This window comes from Solenopsis invicta, chromosome 6 (assembly GCF_016802725.1).
Source record: "Solenopsis invicta isolate M01_SB chromosome 6, UNIL_Sinv_3.0, whole genome shotgun sequence".
In the NCBI taxonomy this organism is placed as follows: domain Eukaryota; kingdom Metazoa; phylum Arthropoda; class Insecta; order Hymenoptera; family Formicidae; genus Solenopsis; species Solenopsis invicta.
The window spans coordinates 1,979,108-2,002,406 of NC_052669.1; the positions used below are offsets into that span (position 1 = coordinate 1,979,108).

Sequence of the window (23,299 nt, forward strand, 5' to 3'; positions counted from 1 at the left end):
TTTTAATCATACAATTGTGTTATAATTAATAAACTATTTGACATGCGCTAGAATAAGACTGCTGAAAATAAAGATATTTTATAATTAAATAGTGCCAATTACATCATGCTTTCCCTTTAAGAAACACAAATCAGCATAGATTAACACACTCGAGCACAATTTGTCACAATTAAGTAAAAATCAATATGTAAAGTTTATATACGAATTTTCAATACTTAACTTTATAACATTTATTTAAAAAAAAAACGAAAATTATAAATCTTAGTATAATATAAGTCGCTTTTAACGATTACAAAGTGTATAATCACCATTGCAATTTTTATTGTTAAATATAGTCAATAATTTTATCAAAATAAACTATTTTTAACGTACAAAGGCTTGGCGTTGTTATACCTCTAAATAAGATTATAAAATACAGTTATAGTAATCCAGATAATTAATTATAGCTTACAATGTTACTTAAATGCTAAAAAACAAAACTAAATCTTAAACCAACTTTGCATTATCGTTTTTATTGGGATTCGACATGTTCAAAAATACTGAATAAAGTTATTTTTAATTTCAATATAATTTGTATTCTATAACAATTTCACAGGTATTCCAGATCAACAAAATAAACTCACAAGGAATTTATTTTGTCGAATTTTGAAAGCTTCCCGAGTGCTCAGCAAAATAAAATCTTTGAGAGCTTAATCGGAGCTTTGTATTATAGGATATTACTGTAATTTCGATTACGTGGACATTGTAATATTACTATGACATCTTAATAATATTTTAGCAATATTTCTGCTATATTTCATAGTAATATTACACAGAAAAAATAATAATATTGTTGCAATGTTGCAGTAATATTATATGCTATGTAAAATATCCTCTTTGTAATTGACGCAATTAAAAGATTTCATACATTTTTGAAAAACACATATTACTTAGATTGAATTAAATTACACAATTTTGTGAAATTATTTTTTCTGAAAATTTATACGTACCACTTGGATTGGAAAAAAATATTAACTTACCTAACCCTGCCAGGTGGCGGCAAGGCAAATTGCGTGGAGCACCGCACGCGAGATAGCGAGAGGTGAGATTATCGAGTCGGTGGAGCGAAGCGTGACAGCCAGGTGGACGGGGTACGTGCGGCGGGAGACCGCGCGCCGCGCGGGGGCCCCCAGGTGTAAGCCGTGTAAGTCGCCGCTCGCTCGAGCAGTGCACCGCCGGACGTACTCTCGACACGGGCGTTCCGCCTCGGCGCCGCATCATACTGTCACTGTTGTATCCTCGCGCGCGTTTCGCGTCCTCTTCCTTGCCGAATTTTCAAACAAGACGTCCCGGGCGTTACCTGGAATTGCGAACAATGCTGTCGTTAGGATAGCCGGACTCGCGGAGCGACGAACGACGCGCGCGAGATGTCGTCCGAGCGATTTCATAAGTGAGTGCGCTTCTTTTTTTTTCTTCCTCAAGAGGATACCGTGCGGTTTTCTCTTTATGTATCGCTCTCTCTTTCTTCCGACTTTTCCTCTGCTCTTATTTTCGTATCCGCTCGTCCGTAGGACTTATCCCCGGAAAGCGGAGAAATGTCGTAGGGCGAGGTACTCGCCTTGAGTTTGAAAAAAAATATCCCCGAGTCTCTCGACGCGGCACGGTCGATTGCGCGAAGCAATTCGACAGCACGGGGAGAATAGCCAAATACGCGCATTAATAATACGCGAATATAATAATCAAGAGAGTTACAGATCAAATACAATTTTGAATATGTTACAATCTTTTTCTTGCTCTATTTTATTCTATTATAAATACGAATAATCAGGATTGAGCAAGTTAAATTTTTTTTAACTGGGTTTTTTAATTAATTTAATTGCGTTAAAAGTTACATAAACAAAAAATTGACTTGTTTAAAATAACGTTAAGATTAAATTAAGTTAAATTAAAAGTTAATTTTGAAAAGTATTATTCATATTAATTTAGAAAATCAAAATGTTTTAAAATTAGATTACATAAAAACAATTATAATATAATATGAAACATCAAATAAATTTAATATTTTATTTATAACTTAAGTTTAAGAAATAACAAAGAAATATTATTTTTTATGTAAGATTGTATTTTTTTCTTTTAACTTAAGAAAAAAGTTAATAAGTTTAAATTCATATGTTCTAAAAGTGACTAATTAAAATTAAAAATTAATTTAGTTAAATTACAAGTTATTAACATTTTAACATTATTATTTAACTTTTAACTTTCTAACTACTTGCTACCCAACCTTGCGAATAATATAACAAGATTGACTGTGCGAAAGTTCGATACTTCTATTCCATTATTCTTAATGACATATCGCTCATTTGTTTGCTGCAACTATATAATTAAAATAATTGTTATTTTGTTGGCTGTTTACAAAAAGAAGAGAACTTTGATAAGAATTAACTACACTAAGTAAAGAGAGGTAATAATACTTTTATTCCTCTACTATCTGTAAACCAAATTGTTTCACCAAAATCACATTTAAAAACGATATTATATTTTAGTGATTTAAAATATTTAAACTAAAAGACTTTGTTTTTTTTAATTGTGTCGTTTTATTAAATGTGATATCAAAAATTTTGTTCCAACGTCACTTAGCATGCCAAAAGATTTTTTGACAATGTGACACTCGAATCATGAATGAAAGTATTCGCACAGGATTAATGATAATCGCTCCGTCTCGTCAAAAATATCTGCTGACCGATGTTTAGCAACTGGAACGAAATGAGAAGACATGAACCGAATCGAATCTCGCGTATTTATAATGACGAAATGTAATGAGCTGTCAAAATAAATGGAGACACGTTAAGCACGAAAATTAATATATTATGTTTTAACAACGTTTATTAGTTGGACAGGTAAAAAAGAAAGAGAGAGAGAGAGAGAGAGAGAGAGCGTTTATTAGTTGGACAGGTAAAAAAGAGAGAGAGAGAGAGAGAGAGAGAGAGAGAGAGTCGGCAACGATTCCCAGTAACATCCGCACGGTTTATTAAATAAAGAGATTAGAAGATTTCGAATAATTGTACAAGCACAAAATAACCGTGATTACAGGCTGTTTCATGTGCTATCACATACATCAGCGGTGCGCGTGCGGAATTCATGCATGAGGAGAGGTCTGTGCTCTTATTTCATTCACTATGGGAATTTATCGCACAGATCATCTGTAAAAATTTCTAGTGAACTAATCAACTTTCGTTAGCAGTGGAAAGTGTTGTACACTGCACGATTGATATGTTAATCTTACAAAAAAAATTGAATTCTATACACAATACGTTTCTACTTCACTATCTTTTCTTACGGTAATCTCAATTCACAGAAACAACTCTCTTCAAAATTTGAATTTTTAGTAATTAATTTGGGAAGAAATATCTCATTCTATTCGGTTCGCTTCAAAAGAATTTTGTTATTATATTAAAGGAGAAAATGGTATTATATGCGTATAGGCATTATGGCCACCGTGTTATTTCCATTATTGAATGACGAATTGTATAATTACTTATAGAATCGTTTATTTAGTAGCTTGCCGTTAATGTTAAAATATACCTTGAAAAAATTTCGAAATGTTTGAAAGTAAAAGCATCTTATAACAAATGTTGGCTATTGTGTATTGACGCCAGTATGCCAATATTTAATAACCGACAATTATTATGAGGTATTTTTACTTTCAAGCATTTCGAAACTTTTTCAAGGTATATTTTAAGATTTAATTATATATACTCATTCTTTATAAACTTGAGAGTATTATCATACGAATACATGTACACTCGAATGTTTCTTATTTTGTTATTTAACTTTTTATTTGGCTGCACATATTTCGAGTTATACAAAGTTAAACAATAGCATAACATTTTGTTAATATTACAGTTACCTTTTAATTAAGCATACTAATAATGTAACTATTATCGAGATTTTTATGTCACAAGATTTTTATGAAACAAGAATAAATGATATTTCCAATGTTTCTAAATGCAATAAAAATATTCGTAGCAGAAGATCATCATTATATGTTGTTACTTGATGACATTGATAAAGTATCAATTAATAACATGCGCTGAAATCAGTTCATGGAATGCAGCATCGACAAATCGAAAGCGCCCGTGGCCTCGCCACGCAAATCGCGCGCATTTTCTTTAACATCCCAATTTCCCTAATTAAAAGGAAGGAAAACACAAGCCTCTCGCGTCGCGCCGTTGCATGCACTTTAGCAATTTAATTTGTTAATTAAGGTTTCGCGAGCCGCCATAGATTATCAGATGTTAAGGCACGTGAATATATGTATTCGCGACGACTTTCTGCTAAGGTTTGCGATTTTTTCTTTAAAAAATACACGCGACAATAATTAAAAAAAAAAACAACCTGGTTAAATCCAGATAAGACATTGCACGATACATCGTACGATAAAAGGTACGACAAGTACAGTTTTCACAACACTATATATACTTCGAATATCTCGAAGAAGTAAAAATATTTTTTTTACAGGGAGAGACAGAAAAAGAGAGAGCAAAAATACCGCGCATATATAATTGTTACATCAATTAAAATTTAATAAAAAGTTTTAATATCTTAAATTAATTATTATACATTATAATATTTTAATATTAAATTATTTAATATAAAATTTGAATTTAACATTTTAGTATTAAAAAGTTTAATTTAATAAATATATCTTGACAGAAATATCTTAATATTAAAATATTTCATCGATATTTGGGAAGTGGATTATATATATCTTTTTATATATTTTTTTACATACATATTGTTCTATTAATACATGCAATTAATAAATAAGATATTTTTATATCAATATACACAGATATACACAGATAGTTTCTACTTGCTTGTGAATAATTTTTCATAAATAACGACATTTTTTACTACTATTCGATTTGTTTTATTCGATATTTGTTTTAATATTCGAGTTTTAGTACTTGGAACAAAGCTAAAGCCTAAAAACATCTAATAAAACCCAAAGAATAATATAATGTACAAACTTCTCTTTATCGAAGGGCCGCGCAAGAAGGCACGTTGGATGTTCTGAAGGAAGCCACGAGAAAGGATTGTAACGCGCGAGATGAAGGAGGAATGACCCCGACATTATGGGCAGCCTTCGAAGGCCACGTAGATGCTCTGAGACTGCTGGTCGCCAAAGGGTATGTGCATGCCTAATCTTATTTTTCCTATTTATTGTACAATGACCAAGTGTAACTAGCGTGTCGTATTTTACAACGGCATGCGATAGCTAGTGCACGCAACGTGACATTTCTTTCCTAATATTTTTTTTTCTGGCTACGCTACACGTACAACGCATTTGGTCATTGCATTGCAATTTCTTGCGGACTGACTTTGGTAAATATTGCATTGCAATAAATAAAAATTGCTAATAAATCGAACGTGTAAATCGGCACGTAAAACCTCGCCGTTACAGAAACTAGTTACTGGAATGAGGCACATTCGATGAAAAGGTATAACTTCATGTTTTATCCACTCACACGAAACATTGGTGCCCATCAGGCACGAGGTCGTCGTGCCCCGTGAGCACGATAGCCCCGCTAGGACTCCATAATTAATACTTACCTCAACTACAAGCTGCTCCAACCAACTCCAAAATACTCTGGAGTTCCTCGACGCTTCCGGTCGTTTATCGCGTCGGATATTTATAGACTTTTTAAATAAAATTCTAAACATAATCCCATTGATCGCTAGTGTGTTGGCAAAATGACGAAATGTCGATTCGAAACTGGTCCGTTCCTGAAGATCCCGCCATCGGGCCCTTCGAGTTCTGTTCCATTGTATATCGTAATAATACGTGCACGGAACCGGAAGCACGCATTACAGGTGTCCATCGACTGCACAGTTGCGGAAACCGCGGTCGAATGAATGATAAACAATGGAACGCGTACTTCATAAAAGGCAGGTCGACGCAAACCCCATGTATCCGAAAATACAAGTGTATGCATTTACGATACAAATAATGAACGAAATATTCATCTCGTTTCTTACTTGAACACTTCAAACTATTTATCTGTTTTTCTAGTCAATTTAATAGAAGCGAATTCTTCAGTAAATTCTTACGAAGCTAAATTTTAAAATTATTTTTTAAAATTGTTGCTATTAATGTAAAAATTTCATGTTTAATTATACAAATTGTTAAGGAAACTAATATACAAAACTTTCAATCAAAAAATGTCTTCAAAGCTGAAAAACGGTTCTAATCTATTATATTATCAAAAATGTACCTTGTATATTTTACATTCAAATGTCCGTTCAACTTCAAAACACAAGAGTACTTTACTCAGTATTGGATAAGTTAATAAATATTTTTTAACTAAATTAAAGTTAATAGCTTATAAAATTAATTTAGTTATGTTAAAAATTACATGAACAAAAACTAAGACAATTAAAAATTACGTTAAGATTAAATTGAGTTAATTTTGGAAGCATTATCAATATAAAATTAGAAAATCGTAATTATTTAAAGTTTTAAATAATTATAATGTAAGTCCATCAATTTTTAATATATTATTTGTAAATTAAGTTTATATATCAAATAACAAAGAATATTGTTTTTTATATAGAAATATATTTTTTCTTTATAATTTTGTTCCTCTACATAGATAAATTTTTAACTTAGAAAAAATAATAAATTAAAGTTTACGTTTCAAAAATAAAAAAAGCTAAAAATTAAAATTAACTCAGTTAATACATTTTTTAACTTTTTAACTAGTTATTACTCAACCTCTCTCTCTCTTGACTTTATTAAATATCATAAAATAAAAACCTGTATTATCTTTCTCCTAGATAGAAAAACAAAAATATAAAAAATATACATATTTTCATTACTTTTATGCATTGTATATATTTTTATATAAATGATACGTATTACATACACATTATATATTCTTTTTATTTATATATTCATATACTTAAATGATTTTTATTACAAATCTCTAAAATTTTTCGTTTCTTTTTAAAATCTGAAAAATTCGTCCTACATTTTATCTCGGCATAACGTGACCGTTTTATCGTAGAGGCGATCCGGACAAGACCGATTATTTCGGTAATACATGCTTGCACCTGGCAGCGGCGAGGGGCCACGAATTCTGTGTTAAATTCTTGGTGAAGTTCGGCTGCAATATCTGGTCGCTGGACATCGACCGGCACTCCGCCCGTGAACTTGCGGCGATAAACGGCTGCGAGAAGATCTTACAGTTCCTAGACATCGCTCAGGCTGATCAGGAATTGAATAATCGCAAGAAAAGCCGGTTACTTCGGGAAAAGGCGGAGAGAGATGCGGAGAAGAGGTACGGTTGTGGAATGCGAATTGTTTTTGCGCCTCCTACTTGAAAAGAGAGAGTGAGAGAGAATCATCTGCCATTCACAGATCGTTCGACTAAACGTGTTTCTGTGATAGAACATAAATCATTTCATTCACAGTTTTAATCTCTTTTACTCATTGAGATTAGCATATTACGTTATATTAATCTATATTAGATTTTCATCCAATCTTTCAACATTTTATTTTCTATTTTAAATATATTAGATCTGTGTACCAATTATATGAGTATTTTTCTGTTAAGGCTGAAAGAATACATGAAGAAACAAAAATTGGCCGAGATTAGGGCGGAAAAAGAACAGAAGAAACTGATAAAGGATCGTGCTAAATCAGACTTCGACGCAATAAATGAGCTGAACTCCCAACGGCCCGGGGTACTGACCTTTAGAGGCCGAATGAAACCTTCGCCGACATTCAGCGACATCGTTGGTACCACCACGAAAAGACACGGCAGCACAGTTTGTCGGAAGGCTTTAGCTAAGAAAGCCATCAACGACTTTAAAGTCGTGGAGGTAAAAATATATATAAGTAACAAAAATACCATACAATTTTTCATGATAGAATAAAAATGTCAAAAAACAAATCTAAACATAATTTTTTAAATTTAAACTTTCGATATAACATATAAAATAGAAATAATGAAAAATTATATAACATTTTAGAGTCGCAACTTATTTCAAATGATATTTTCTTGTTTAATTTAATGCCCAATAAATTACATAATATCGCATATGTTATTACAGGTCGAAGTGAATGGGAAGAAGTCGGTTCGAAGTCTCACTGGTGTTCGACGGGATTCTGAAGTTATGTACGTAGGCACGTACGACACTCAGCCGCAGCACATAGGCATCAGAAGAGGAAAGATCTCTGATGTATGGGGTACTCTCAGTAAATCGCAGAGCACGCCCGATCTCTTAGGTGAAAGGATATACGACGAGGAGGAGGAGGATCGAGAAGAAGAAAACTTGAATGTTGCGAAGGACACCACTTTTCTGCAGGAACCAGCCAGCATTTTCAACCGACCTGGTTTCGGTTCGGTGGCTTTTAGAAGGGCGGTTAGTCTTAACATTTGTATCTTGGATCATTTTTACATCACGAGTTACAGCTTTGCCTACAATAAAACCGATGTTAAACTAAAAGAAATACTACGAGCAAGAAAATTATTCTAAAAAAATATCTTCTGTATTTTTAGCTACATTCTATGTCATTTAGAAACCTCGAGTTATAGAAATGTGCACAAGCCACAATGTTTTTTTTTTATATTTTTACAAACGTTTTAGTGTCATCCTTACATGCTGTAATCTTCATCTCACAAATGTTATCGTTCCACATGACTACCTTCGTAATAACTATTCGACTCGTAGAAATCAGTACGCTTTAACGTTATACTGAGTTTTCTTTTACGACGAGATAAACTATCGCTTGTCCCATTTTAATCATGATTTAAGAGGAACAAAGAAATGAATTGTGAGAATCGTTGCAGAAACGCTAACGATCTTTTAAACGATTACAGCACTGAAATACGTAATAGATATTCATCGGATGCACTAATCGCGTAATTATGCAACGAGGTGTGAACAAACGGAAGAAGCGGCGGTAGACGAGCTAGTTTAATTTTTTTTCCTATGTTTGCGTAAGATAATGCATAATTTTCTTTTGTAGATAACATCTACGCTGGATAATCTGCCAGTCACGCAAACGGATGTTCCAAATAGCAATCATTCCGCAAATGGCTCAACAAATGGATCTATAAACAGTAATAAGTTCAGCCCAAATGGACACAATGAGGAGATCAGTATAGGAAGTGCCGGTAGTTTAGCACGCCGGCAAAGCTTGTGGGATGAGGATCTTCTTTCAGGTAAGTTCAATGAACCTTGCAAAAAGTGTAATTGGAATACTTATGCAATGGTCTTTGCAATATAAAATACGACAATGCATCACGTGTTGTAAGAAACGGTGCGCGATAATCAATCATCTTTCATCATTTTTTTCACATTATTATATATATTTCGTGTGCAAGAAAAGCAGAATGTTATATTTTATGTTAATCTGTGAACAGAAGGTGAAGAAACGGACGAGGAATGGACACCTTTGCAGAGATTTTTAGTTGCCAATAATCTCACATCCATACATCCCATTTTGGAATCGGAGCAAATTGATCTGGAAGCTCTGATGCTGCTCACTGAAACCGACATAGCAGCCCTCAAACTTCCACTTGGTCCCAGACGAAAACTCACTAACGCAATTGCAAACCGGAAAAAAGCGCTGAACACGCCGGAAAGTATTATCAAAGATAGTAGATTGTGAAAATAGTATATTGCATAAGAGAATGTAATGCTATTAACGAAATTATCTGTCCGTCCACAAATGAAGTATTAAGGTTTCGAAGTAGGTTTGAATGCAAGAGATAAAAGTAGGAAATAGTTATTTTAATCTTATTTTACGTTTTAAACGTAAAATAAAAAATCGATACTTTTATGAAAATCGCGCAAAGTAATCTCATTAGACATAAAAAAATTATTGAAAAATTATTCTATCAGAAGGCTCTTAAGATCGAACTTCTTTGTGCCTTGTAGTTTTATCTATTGTAGTCTATCCATTGTCAACATATTTTCCTATTATTACGGATATAATTTTCCTATTATACTTAATTGATCTCATTGGCTAAATTACGTAATCGTAATTATATAAATAATCAGAAATTTTTATATTAAAAATAAGAAAAAATATAGAAAAAGGAGAATGAAGTATCGATGGCACTAAATAATAGATAAGTAAGATAGAACAATACATGCCATAATTAAAAAAACAAATTCAATACACCATATACACTGCCATAAAATGTACCGTCGTTGATGTTTTACTCAACATCAGCCTGACTTGTTATTCTAATTAGATATATGTATCATGTACTATGCACGAAATTTTTTAATTTTCACACAGGTAATGAAATATATATTTTTACTATAACTTTTTTAAATATTTAACAGTATTAATTATATTAATTACTACAAAAGATAATATGAAAAAAAATTAACTGTTTACGAAAGACATTGAACATCAGAACTTATTTTAATTTCATTTTTTTACTGTTAAACTATTTGGCACAGTAATCAGAATTTACTCTTTTCATCATTTATGTCCGAAACACAATTACTAAATTTAGCTTTATATTAATAATGATAAAAAAAGATTGTCATTGTTTATCTTTTAAAACCTAATGCAATTTTAATGTGAGTGACCATTTAATTACGTGCGCAATTAGATTTTTATCTATGTTTAAAATATAACTGAGCCCTAGTAATAATTATGAATCACATGTTATAGATTACGTTTCATGCATTAATTTTAACATCGTGTATGGTACATATTATATCCACAATATTGTAGCGCAAAAAATGTACAAAATAATTATGTGACAATAAAGTATGTATATATACACAATGGTTCGTATAGGATCGTAGGAGAGAAAGTGTGAGCGTGATGGGCAGGAGAATGCCACGGCACAGACTTTTTCTCGTGATTTATTTGTAAATGATTATCTTACAAACAAGAGGCGCAAAAATATACAAGCTTCTTATGTTCGCAAGAAAGTAACAGCACCATTTCACGCCTTGCCATGAACGCGTCGTGCCCCGACCAAGGCGTCATGTTCGTGCAAGTCTCATGTCACGGTACACTCGTTCTCGCGAAAGTGCACCAATGCAACTTGCAGCAATGTGCATCGGAATAACGAGAAACGGAAAGATACGCTCATAAAAAATTTTTTGGTGCCTCGCGTCTGTTAGACGCGCTTATATACGTTCCTGCGTATCTATGAACGTACCAATTACAATATAACTGTGAACGATATAATATACAAGTGATCCCTCCTGACTCTCTTCACCTCCGCTCTTTTTAGCCTATGAATACACTATTACACCGGTCTTTCTATCATACTGATTTCGATATATTTTCAAATATTATATTTTTTTTTTTTTAGAAACGTTTGTTAGGCGCTTATTCATCATTGTATTATCATACATTTTTATATATTTTTATATAAACGAATATCATTAATATCTCATAAACATAAAATATTTCACACAATTCATATAGCAATTCATTTGACATAGATATGATGTATCTTTTATGATGTATCTAGTCAAAAAGAATTCCTTTTTACGAACTTTATTCGCAGGAATTGTCAGATTATTAAATTCTAATTTTGAATTAAATGTGTAATAATTTTTAATACAAATTAAAAATTACGTAACATGTCGTCTAAACTTAATTAATTATTTTACTCAACAAAACCATTTTAATTTCATATTTACTCGATGTACATTATACCTATATGTAATGACGGTCTACAGAGAGATTTCCGACGAGATAATTCTTCCATGAGAAAGGGAAAGCTTCCTCACACGTGTGGGAAAATTTTTTCGCCGACCTCCAAGTGTCGTCCCATGCGCACGGGCGACTATTACGCAAGATAGAAAAATGCCAATTATACCGGCGAAACCGCGTACTCAAGTTGCTTATTCGCTAATGAAAAAAAAAGTACACAAATTATCACTGATCTGTCCACTTGAGAGCGACTCTCGGAAGTAAAGAGAATAAGAAGATGCGAGCGAGAGAGTAACTCTCCATAGTATTCCCCAGTGTCCATCGGGTAAGTATGACTCTCGAGAGTAAGTCTCGATGGTATTTCTCTCAAACGGATATTAGACATCATTACAATCAGGGATGGACGTTTCGATTATGCAGTCAGAAGACGTACCACGAACACATGGAACGGAAACGAGAACAGATCGGTGTTTCGCGTAAAGAGTTGTCCCGACGTCACGCCGAGTCGAGTTTGGTGCGCTCGCTTATGGGTAAAGTGTACCTAAGTATGGCATCTTCGCATACGATAATACCTAAGTAATGTATTACTTTCTTCTATATCATAGTTATACGAAAAGAACAACATTTACATGGGAGATACTTCCGACAGCTGGAACGCGGACGAAGGAAGAAACGTGTTAAAAACGATGCAAACGTACAAATTTTCTTCAATCTGTTTTTTTTTTTTTCCTCTTAATACATCATCGTGAAAGCAACACCTTTCTTCCGTGATCGCTTAATTCGCATGTACAGTAAAGACATGTAAGTGGTTTGCTCGTGAAAAATAAATTCTCCACGGTTGTTGCGTGTTCTCGCACTGACGTGCGAAATTCTTGGACCCTGCATCTCGCCCATCTCCGTCCGGGGAAATGTGTAAATCGAGAGCAGAGTCATCGATAATTATATTAATTGCCGATCGCACGATATTGATAAATATTGTTAAAGCTATCGCATAGTAATTAATACTAGTAATGATAATATTAGCGGTATATTTATGTTTATTGTTTACCGTTATTAGCGTACGCTATATTTACAACTGAACAACAATTTTTACTCCCCTCACGAATGACGCTCTTGCAAACAATCTTGCGAAGAAACAAATAGAAATGTATGTCGACTTTTGACATGATCTTCAGAGAACGATTCGCCGACGAATACGTGGATCTTGTGTATAAATCGAGTCGTAACAGTTTGATTCGATAAAATAACGATCTACTAATTCGTCTGCGACATCTTTGAAAACTCAGAGAAGTACTATGAGGCATAGTTAAAAACTGTAAAAGTTAATGTACATTTACAATCATTATCTTCATTGGAGGCTCTCACTCTCTGGCACAAATCATTAAACGCATCATAAGCGCCATTTTTACAAAATACATCGTCATATATACGTATATATATATATAAATACATAAAACATATGTACACATATATACACGTATACATATATTGCAATCATTATCACACCTGACAAAGTCTACGTTTACGTAAGTTCTATATAGCGAACACATTGCGCTCCTGTGAGGAGCTATGGAATATTAAATCCATTTATAATTGTAGAATATTAACGCAGACCTTGTTCGGGAGGTAAAGCTTGGTATCTTCTTGATGAATCATATCTTCTCTCACCTAGCTTACGCGTCAACAAAAGATAAACTAAATTTATACTATCGCATCGCCCTTTTTTGGGGTATTAATATTAGATTCTTATAACAAATCAGACAAACATGTCTGCCTTTTTATTTTGCCCATTTTCCTTTTCGCACAATGGAAATTCTTACACTAAACGTTTGGTTTACCACGGTAAAAACTCATAATGAGATCTCTTTGAGAAGTATTTTTGATGCCTCGTAACATTTGCAATTAAACACTTTCCATGTTGAAAAATGAAATAGTTTAATACTTTGCTTATATTTTACTCTTCTTGAGAAAGAAAGATTGCTATCATAATCTCTCGTATTAACTCTATAAATAATTTTATAATAACGTATGAATTTGGATACATAAAATAAAAACTGAACAATCTGGGCAACTGTCTCAACTTGTCCTATGATGACGCACACATGATGAAATGCAACAAATGTAGGATAGAAAAGAATGTATAAACGATAAATGATATAAACGAGAAAATATATTATACAAGAAAAATAATAGACTCAAATTTTATACATTCAGAGACATTTCAACAAGAATATAGTAATCAATTTTTGATAAATAAAACTTAAAATGGAAAAAATTTTAAGCTTATTATCATCGTATTATCATCATTTCCTATCGTTTCTTATTTTTTTATTTTTTTATTTTTTTTTATATTGGCTATTACAAACAAGTATTTCATTGATTAAAAACCGTCTACAAGATTAATTGCAAACAATTAAATTATAATAAAAACAATCAAATGAGCAACTTGATGAATTTTAATTTAATGTAAAAACATATTTTGCACTCATACCTCCCTGTCCCAGTCTGACATAACTTATCTATCAATTTTCAAACAACACAAAAGTATCTTTTTGCTTCATCTTCGAGAACTTCAAGATTTTCCACATGTAAGGAAAATATTGAAATATCAACAATATTGACAGAATGCTTATCAGTCATTACAAATTTTGATACATACATATCGATATACGTATTGACGCTTAAAGATTTAACGTTTCGGATAATGTCACACATTGGCTAAAAAAATTCTTCATAAATTGATTTACACAGATCGACAAAATGACAGTCTCATATATAAATTGTTGCACGTAAAGTCAGATGCGTCGATCATTGTGTATGCGTGTGTATATGTGTATGTGTGTGTGTATGTGTGGGCACTTTAAACAGTAGTTAAAACACGTTCGTGTGCTCTCACTTGCGTGATTTCGTATATATCAATAAACAAGAAGTATAATTACATATATACATCTATATCATACAGAATTTCACGTAATCCAAATTTTCAATTTCTAAATTGAAATCGCATACAAGGGGAAATAAAAATTGTTGAACTGTGAACAAAATATTAGTTTGCCAATATACGCAAAACAAATATTTCATAAATATATTCTATATATGCAATATTTAAATTTTATGCATACAACATATGCACTGTACATAGATTAAATAATTTTGAAAAGTTATATAAAATGAGATCGACAGTAGATGCAATCGAAGACACACGAACGTGCTTATCTGGCAGTGTAAACCACTACCGTTTCCCTCAAATGATTACACATAACCAGGAGTTATGTAGGGGAGCTGAGCTATTAGTCATTAATCAGGACGATTAATTAACAGGGAACGAGGGAGTAAAGCTACCGTACGCATCGCGCGCCGTTACAGTGTAGTACGCATACGTTTGTGCGTGGGTGATCCCATATCCACGTCGTGTGAAGCAGGCCGTTTATGATGCCGAGCCAATTCGTTGCTAATAAAAGCCGACAGTTCGGCTTGTCTTCCACTACGCCGAGATACTGGAGAGCCTGGAAAAATTCAATGGTTTTTTTATCACCGGCACATTATTTCGCATAAGTTTGCGTTCTTTGTAACGTAATTCTATATAAATTTCAATCGAAAATGACTGGACTCCTTAAATCAAGATATTACAAAAATTTAAAGACACACACACACACACACACACACACACACACACACACACCGCGCGCGCGCACACACACACACACACACACACACACACACACACACACACACACACACACACACACACACATATATATATAGAAGAGAGCAGAGCAAATTGGACCTTATTCCAAATAAGAGCTTTTAAATTTAGATAAATATATATATAATAAGAGCTTTTAAATTTAGATAATATATATATATATATATATATAATGATTATGGTTTAGCAGATTTGCCTGCCATATAATGTAGTCATTATAAGAAACCGAACGTGTGACAGCAGTTATGACAATTCTCTATCATAGTATTCATAGAATAGATGTGCACGTGTATTTTCAGCAATCATGCAAAAATTTTGTCAAAATTCTTGTTAATCATTGTGTAAAAAATATAAAAGTTTTAAAAAGTAATTGATTTAAAATAACTAAGAAGTGTGAAAATATGAATTTATGATCACTTTTGCGGTTTATTGTGAACTCTGTTTCAAAGTTCAAAAATACACACGTTAAAAATACACGTATCGGATTTTTGCTTTTGGGTGATTATCCACATTGCTGATTAGTTAAAATTTTTTTATTGGTGATACACTAGAAAATTTCTAGGCCGATATGACGTACGCCTCTCTTTTTTCATAAAACAAGACTTATATTACATCAAAACCGCAACTTACGTAGCATTGATGATCGGTCGACCAGATCTGGTTCTAGAAATATTTTAGTGAACTATTATGAGTCATCAGACTCGTAATAAATTGAATTTATTAATTAATTTTAAATCAGATTAATTAAATTTTCAGTAATCTTTTTCACAATAAAATTTGCATTTTTGAATTAGGAGTTAAATACTTTTATTCAATATTTGAAAAAATATGTTAAAATCTTAAAAAAAAAAACCTAAAATTCTATTAAAAAAACAGAAAATAGGAGGATCCGATTTGAAGCCATTTGTACTAAATCGGACCGGAAACAGCGTACTCTTATTTTCCGCTATAGTTCAACACAAATGAGAAATATATCAAAATAGTCTTCAGTAAAAATTAAACAAATTTAATTATCTTTCTAGCAAAACCTCCAGTTTAACGATCAGTCGGTATCTGCTTATAAAGAGTAAAAACTGCAAATAGATCCGATTTACCTTACCCTCTCCTATATTATATAATATTTTACAAATAAGTAGAAAAGATAGTAGTAGTTGGGTAGTAAATTTATATGGTGCGTAAAATATGTTAGCTAAAAATTAAGTAGAAATGTTGCTACTGCAATAAATAATGTAACAATAATTAATTATAAAGACACAAAATTTAAAAAATTAAATTAGAGAATAATATACCCGACAACGCTTCTCTAAATGTGTGTAATTCAGGATCTGGATCGGTGCCTGTTGTTGGTGCTGGAGCGATAACCATACTCGCTGTTTGACTTTGCGACGATGGGGAACCACACACCATCATTCGTGGTTTGGGTGAACTCCTGCAACATTGTCAACAGATTGCATTTTTAATAAGCAATCAACTTATTTATTTACTAACTTATAAATTTATTTGTTTATTTTTTTAATTTAATTTGATGAAACTTAAAAAAATATATAACAAGAAAGATAAATTTAAATTAAACTTCAAATGGTATACCAGTGCAAAGTCATATTACGAAAACTGTACTTACAGCTCGTTCACTCGAGCTAGCAATTTTCAAAAATTGTTTTAGTACAAATTAGCACCCATGTATTGGTAGTGTGTATAAAATCGGTGCTTCTTTCTGATATTCACGGAACGCTATTTTCATTTAAAATAAATATTCTTTTATATACTAAATGTTATTTATAATTCTCTTAAAATTATAAACATTATTTTTTACAAAAACGTAATTTTTGACAAATTATATTTAAAATTTATTAAAATGTAAAATAGCATATTATGAAAAATATAGAATAGTAGAAAAAATCAAAAAGATAGAGACGCTTATTATAAAAAAATTAAAAATAAGTTGTTTTGTATTTTTATAGAATTGTTGAAAAACAATTTGCATAACAATTTGTGTAGTAATGCACACGTATGAAATGCCCGAATTACTTGGGCAGAATATGCAATGGTCATTGCGCAGCATTATGTACTACTGAAAGTTATCGTTTTAAAGATTAAGTTAAAATATAATATCTTCCTTTTTTATATTGCTATAGGAAATAATAAAATATATTTCCATAATCTCATTCCATTTTTTTCTTTGTCTATAACGACAATATATTCCGACAACATAAACGGTTTTTAATGTATAATATTAATCATGTGAGTGGTATTTAATAAGAATTTATTTCATAAGCTTGCAAGGTTTGTTACTAAAAAATACTTAAATTTTTATTGAAATTATTTAAAAAAAATTTTTTTTATCTTTAAAAGACAAGTTACTAACAGAAAATACCTTAATTTCTGGCTACGTGAAAAAATATTTCGTTTTCTATTTCTGCAGCAACAACAATTTTTAGTTAAAGTATATCCTTATTAAATAATCCCGTAAGTTTTACTTTATTTCATAAAATAATAAAAAAATGACAGATTTCTTCAAAAAAGTAATTTTTTCAAAACAGTAACTTCCTTATAATGAATTTTCTATTGCAAAATAATTTTTTCGCTAAATTTGAGTGATATCATTGGATTTGTAAAAAAATTGTATCCGAGTAAAGTATGATTTTAAAGAAATTTCTATTTAAATCCTCAGAATATATTTACAATTCAAAATATCAAATTCCAATTCATACCGATGTGTCATTAATAAGTGCTCAAGTACCATTTGAAGGTTAATAATTTTTTGGAATTAAAAAACTATAGTAAAGGTAAACCTGTGTGGATGCGAACGAGGTGGAGGTGGCTTTCCAGCGAGATATGCAAGAAGATCTTCCCTGCGAATCATACGTCTTTTTTTCCTAGCCCAATTCATAATTTCTTTACAACGTTTCTGCTTGCCCATTTCCACTCCCAAATCGCTGCATCGCCTCATACAGTCCACTGAATCTATTTAAACAATTTTTGATTAAATTTATATATAAACACAAATCTTACAAATAGAAACACATGCACCAATTACAAAATTTAACATAAAAAAAGCATAACAAAAAGATACAAATAATATCTTCATTACTTAATTAAATTATATATTTTATATTTATCATAAATAATTTTTATTTGTAAAATAAAACAATTATCATTATTATATTATAATCATTATTTATATAATTTTCATAATTATTATCTTTTGCAATAATGTTACAAGCTTTTGCAACTATGTTGCTGCAATTGATAAATAAAACATATAAAAAATCTAAGTATATCTTTATGTTCTGTTTTAGTTTATAGTAATATACAAAAAATCAATATAAAGAAAAATTATGTACAAATATATAATATACAAAAAATGATAAAAAATGAAAACTTTTAAATAAAAATTGTTTAGAGGAAAAAAATTGATGACAGATAATGATTGTGAAAAGCGAAAAATAATAAAATCAATATATTGTGGTAAAGAAACAGCACTGCCTTTGTGATGTCGCAAATATAAAGTTGACACTTTTGCAAGTGATATGTCTACCGTCATTAATAACATAAATAATTTGACATCCTTAATCTCTTTGTGTTTAGTGCGTCTATAGGCGCATAAATTAATCATTGTTTTCTCTTATAAATATTATTAAAATTAACTACAAAAATAGTTTCTTAAAAGTTTTTAAGATCAAAGATTTCAAATTTTTAAGTAAAATTTTAAAATTGACAAATTCAAAATAGTAACTTTAAACGTCACAAATTATCAAGTATTTCATAAAACAGATATATCAAATTCTTTTAATAACTATAAAGAGATATTACGTATCCAAATGCGAAATTTCTAAATAAGTTATTGATAATACAATATAGCGAACATAAGTCCGCTATTAAATCTATATTTTACACAAGAGATAAAAATTAATATATTTTACTATAAATTATTCAAAATCTTTGTTTTATTTAAAATGTTATTTAAAACTTTGTAATTGTAACTTGAATTCATTATCAACGAATTCAAAAACCATAATACGCAAAGGTGCTAAAAAAATTTAATATACACCGATTTACAAAATATTTTGTAAAATTTTTCACCATATTTATTTATCATATTAAAGTAAAATTTAATTATCATATTATATCAAATTTACATTTAGCAACTTTGGAAACATTATTAAACAAAGACGCACAAAATATAATTCAATATTCTATTATATCTTGAATTTTGTACCATATTGAATTCATCATTTTGAAATTTAAAATTCTAACATTAAATTTGTATGTAGTAACCTCAAAAACTCTTATATATAAATTATCATCTAAATCCATACAACATGGAAATAGACTAAACATTTTAAATCAACTTTGCATTTTGAGGTCTGACTCAAAGGCTTAAAAACGTAAAATAGACATTAGTCATCAATATTTAGATATAACTATGATCTAACTATGATCTCTTTAGATATAACTATGGTTTGACTCTGACATTGATCTAATTTTTCTCTTTAACTTAAACTATCAAGATTTCATGCACATTCAATAAATTTTCAAAGTGGTCAAAGTGTTTACTCAAATTTTGTAAACAAATTCCCCGAAAATTCCTGGATTTTTCTAAGAATTTTATTCAAAATTCCAAAATAAGATTAAAGAAATAATTTTTAGTGCAATTTTGCAATAAATTCAGTTGTATTCTTAATGTTTTACTATATTTTATTTAACGTTCCTTAATCACACAATAAAAAAAAATTACTTTAGTTTTAAGTATTAAATTCAAAAAGTACTAAAAAGAAATAATATAAACTAAATATGGCATACAACGATCTAATCTAATTCACTGAAAGTAGTGAATTTAAAGTGACTAAACACATAACGCCAATTTAGAATAATGTAGCGTCTCTTACTGATTCTTTTATAAAAGCTTAGTCACACAAGAATATATGTCAATGTACATGGATGTGTATGCCACATTTAATGCTAATCAATTATTGACATTTTACATTATCAAGAAAAAATAATCAAAAAAATAATTTTGTCAGAAAAAGAGATAAAATTTATACATAGAAATAAAATTCCAAAAGTTTTCCTGAGCATCAGTAAAATTCCATGAATTTTAAGAATAAAATATTAATTCTTTGAAAATTCTAGGTTTTCTCAGTTTTTCCTGATAGTGAACTCTTCTGATACAAAAGTATTTTTCTTTTAATACTACAAATAAAATCGCTCTGGCCAAATATTTATTAATTTTTTTTTATGTTTTCATCAAAATCATCTTAATATACAATTATTTTGTACACACTTCTGTAAATGTTTGTAACTTGATGTTAATACTTTTTTTTTTACAATAATATATAAAAAACATGCTATCTATATTGATTGAGAACCTAAGTTAAAAAAGTTGCAAACAATTTAAAACTCTCGTTTGTCTAAAAAATAAAAAAATAAAAGAACAATAGAGAAAGACCATAAACGAGCTTTTTATTAGAATGTAATATAATTTTAATTAACAATGTTTAAATTAGGAACGTTTCGACTTAGTTAAATATACCATATGCGTCCAACCAAGCGCGCGTTGAGATAAATTAATATTATTTTCTTAATATTAATAGTATTTTGATACTTATTAATTGATACTTATAATTAGATATTTTTTGTAATTAGGCTAATAAAGATTAAAATAAATTAAAACGTTTCTAATTTAAACATTGTTAATTGAAACATACATTACATCTTTGAAAAGTTCGTACGTCTGATGACCTTTCTTTGTTAATCATTCTAAAAAAAGCTGTTTTTTTTCAACGGACACGTGGCATTGGAGCAATTCTGCTGGATTAAATACACGCCCACGTATAATTAAATATTAAGATGATCGAAAGTTATTCAGAATCAGATGAATACATGGAAAGATATGACCGACTGATCTAACCTATAAAAAGAAGTGGTTAGAAAAATAAATCAGAAATACTCCGTACTCTTTAATTCATTCGAGAGTCGTTAGGGCGAATTTTTCCCATAAATTTACTACCGTGCTCCCGTGAGTTCGATAGCTTACGGATCGTTAAAGAAACTCCGCAAGTAAATTTTTCCGCGGTGATTTGCGCGAGCACGTTGGCGATCTACGCGTTGCGACAAAATCGGTGCGATGGAAAGAGATAGAGAGGGAGAAAGACCGCATTGGGGAGACGCGTCGCCAATCCACAAAATTTCTCCATTCCATGTTAATGTCACAGTGTTTGTTGCATTTGGTGATAAACAGCTGACCCTGAACGGTCAGCCATTACGAGAAGATAGAGGGGGGGGGGGGGATCCATTTTCATTCGCATTGACGGTACGCACGTCCGCCCATGATACAATAGAGCATTCCGGAGCACGAAGACAGCAGAAACAAAGATTGGAGCGTGGAGAAGGTGACGCTTCGGAGCGCCGCAGCACGAGGAGAGGAGGTGGCGGGAGTGGGATGGAGGAGGAGGAAGAGGAGAAGTAGGGGGAAGGGATTGAAGAGAGGAAGGGGTAGCCATGTCGTTATCTAGCGGTTATTGTTGACGATAGGGCACCATAAGATTGAGACACACGCACCTTTGTACAATGATGTGACAGTTCCAGCAGCCGTCTGAAAGGGCACCCACAGCGAGACCCCCAGCGTGCGATCTGCAAAGAGAAAAGGCAGTAAAGAGAGAGAGAGAAAAAAATAAACATGGATTAAAAGAATCCGATTATCGCGGATATAACGAGAGCGAAAGCCGCGAGGGTCGTGTGAACGAGTCCCGCGAGGAGCCTCGCTCTCGTAACGGCGCGACAAAATGGATGTTACGCGAAAGAGAGAGATGGAGAATTCGCGTAACGCGCGAGGGGGAGGCGACCTTGGGGGATCACTCATGCCGAATTGGAAGGTGAAAAAAAAGGTAAGAGAAAGAAGGAATTCCGCAGTCCGAAACGCGATGATCACCTTTGTACAACTGGGCGATGGCCGACGCGGTGGTCTGGAACTTCGTCCACATCTGCTGCGAATAGATCTCCTTCTCGTTGTGCAGCTGACTCTCGTAATCGGGCTCGGACTCGAGCGCCTCGACGCATTGCTGCTCCCAATTGCTGTACCAGAGGTCCATGATCGGATCATCCTCGCTCCTGTCGTCGCTCATCGCTGCTGTTCGACGTACCGCTCTGTTGCTCGAGTGCAACCTCACGCACGCACGCACGCACTCAACCTCCCGCACACCACGCGCGATCCACACCACACACACGCGCGCGCGCGCGGACACGAGACACACGAGCGCTCGTCGCGACGATACCGCGACAGAATGTACGAGGAATCGGAGTATCGAGGCGAATGAACACGCCTCGCCCACCCACGCGCGACACGCACGATGCGAGCACGGTATCACGCGTACAAATCTCGCGAGAGTGTCCTTCGCCCTCGAGAGCGATCGAGCAGCTGAATCTTCCTCGTCAACGACGACGATAATGACAATGACGGTGACGATTGCGCGATTGCGACGTTAATCACGCTTTGCTCGCGTTTCCACCCAATCCACACACGGACCACCTCTTCTCTCGCAATCGCTCTCGCCTCTCCGCGTTGCCTCACGTAGGCCTTCGCCCGTAAATCAAGTCGCAGCCATTACGATACGCCTCGCGTCAGAGGCTCGCTCGCGGATCGCAAGTATGTACGATACACGATACGTCGTCGCACGATCATTCAATACCGAGGTCCAGATAAGCGACGCTCTGCGGAAGAAGTCGAATGCGCGATCGGTGATATCAGTGGTACCACCAACCGAAAAAAGAAGGACTAATCTACCGCGCGATAAAGATGAGTGCTCTCTCTCTCTCTTTCTCTCAGCATCACACAAAGCTAATAGTTGCGTTTTTGCCTATTCACACATTGCATTTATATAATTATTATAAATGTCTATGATCCACAACACAAA

The 23,299-nt window shown here is 32.5% G+C and overlaps 2 protein-coding genes across 3 annotated transcripts; one reads left to right on the forward strand and one right to left on the reverse strand.

Annotated features, from left to right (window-relative positions):
* The first annotated feature begins 1,116 nt into the window (after positions 1 to 1,116).
* Positions 1,117 to 11,230, forward strand: LOC105205250 (Usher syndrome type-1G protein homolog). 2 transcript variants are annotated; one of them, XM_039450618.1, is made up of 8 exons: positions 1,117 to 1,429; positions 3,070 to 3,131; positions 5,025 to 5,168; positions 7,047 to 7,319; positions 7,596 to 7,863; positions 8,095 to 8,406; positions 9,014 to 9,209; positions 9,411 to 11,230. In XM_039450618.1, exons 2-8 carry the CDS (start codon positions 3,118 to 3,120, stop codon positions 9,656 to 9,658), a joined length of 1,455 nt encoding a protein of 484 aa, XP_039306552.1. In that variant the 5' UTR covers positions 1,117 to 1,429; positions 3,070 to 3,117; the 3' UTR covers positions 9,659 to 11,230. The 2 variants fall into 2 exon arrangements, with proteins under 2 accessions (XP_039306552.1, XP_011172882.2); XM_011174580.3 differs by lacking the exon at positions 3,070 to 3,131 and having other exon boundaries at positions 1,124 to 1,429.
* LOC105205289 (UPF0472 protein C16orf72 homolog) lies at positions 10,860 to 23,090 on the reverse strand. Its single transcript, XM_026130577.2, has 5 exons — positions 22,318 to 23,090; positions 21,948 to 22,019; positions 18,179 to 18,350; positions 16,676 to 16,815; positions 10,860 to 15,186 (listed from the first exon to the last, which is right to left on the reverse strand). Exons 1-5 carry the CDS (start codon positions 22,508 to 22,510, stop codon positions 15,041 to 15,043), a joined length of 723 nt encoding a protein of 240 aa, XP_025986362.1. The 5' UTR covers positions 22,511 to 23,090; the 3' UTR covers positions 10,860 to 15,040.
* Positions 23,091 to 23,299: the final 209 nt, after the last annotated feature.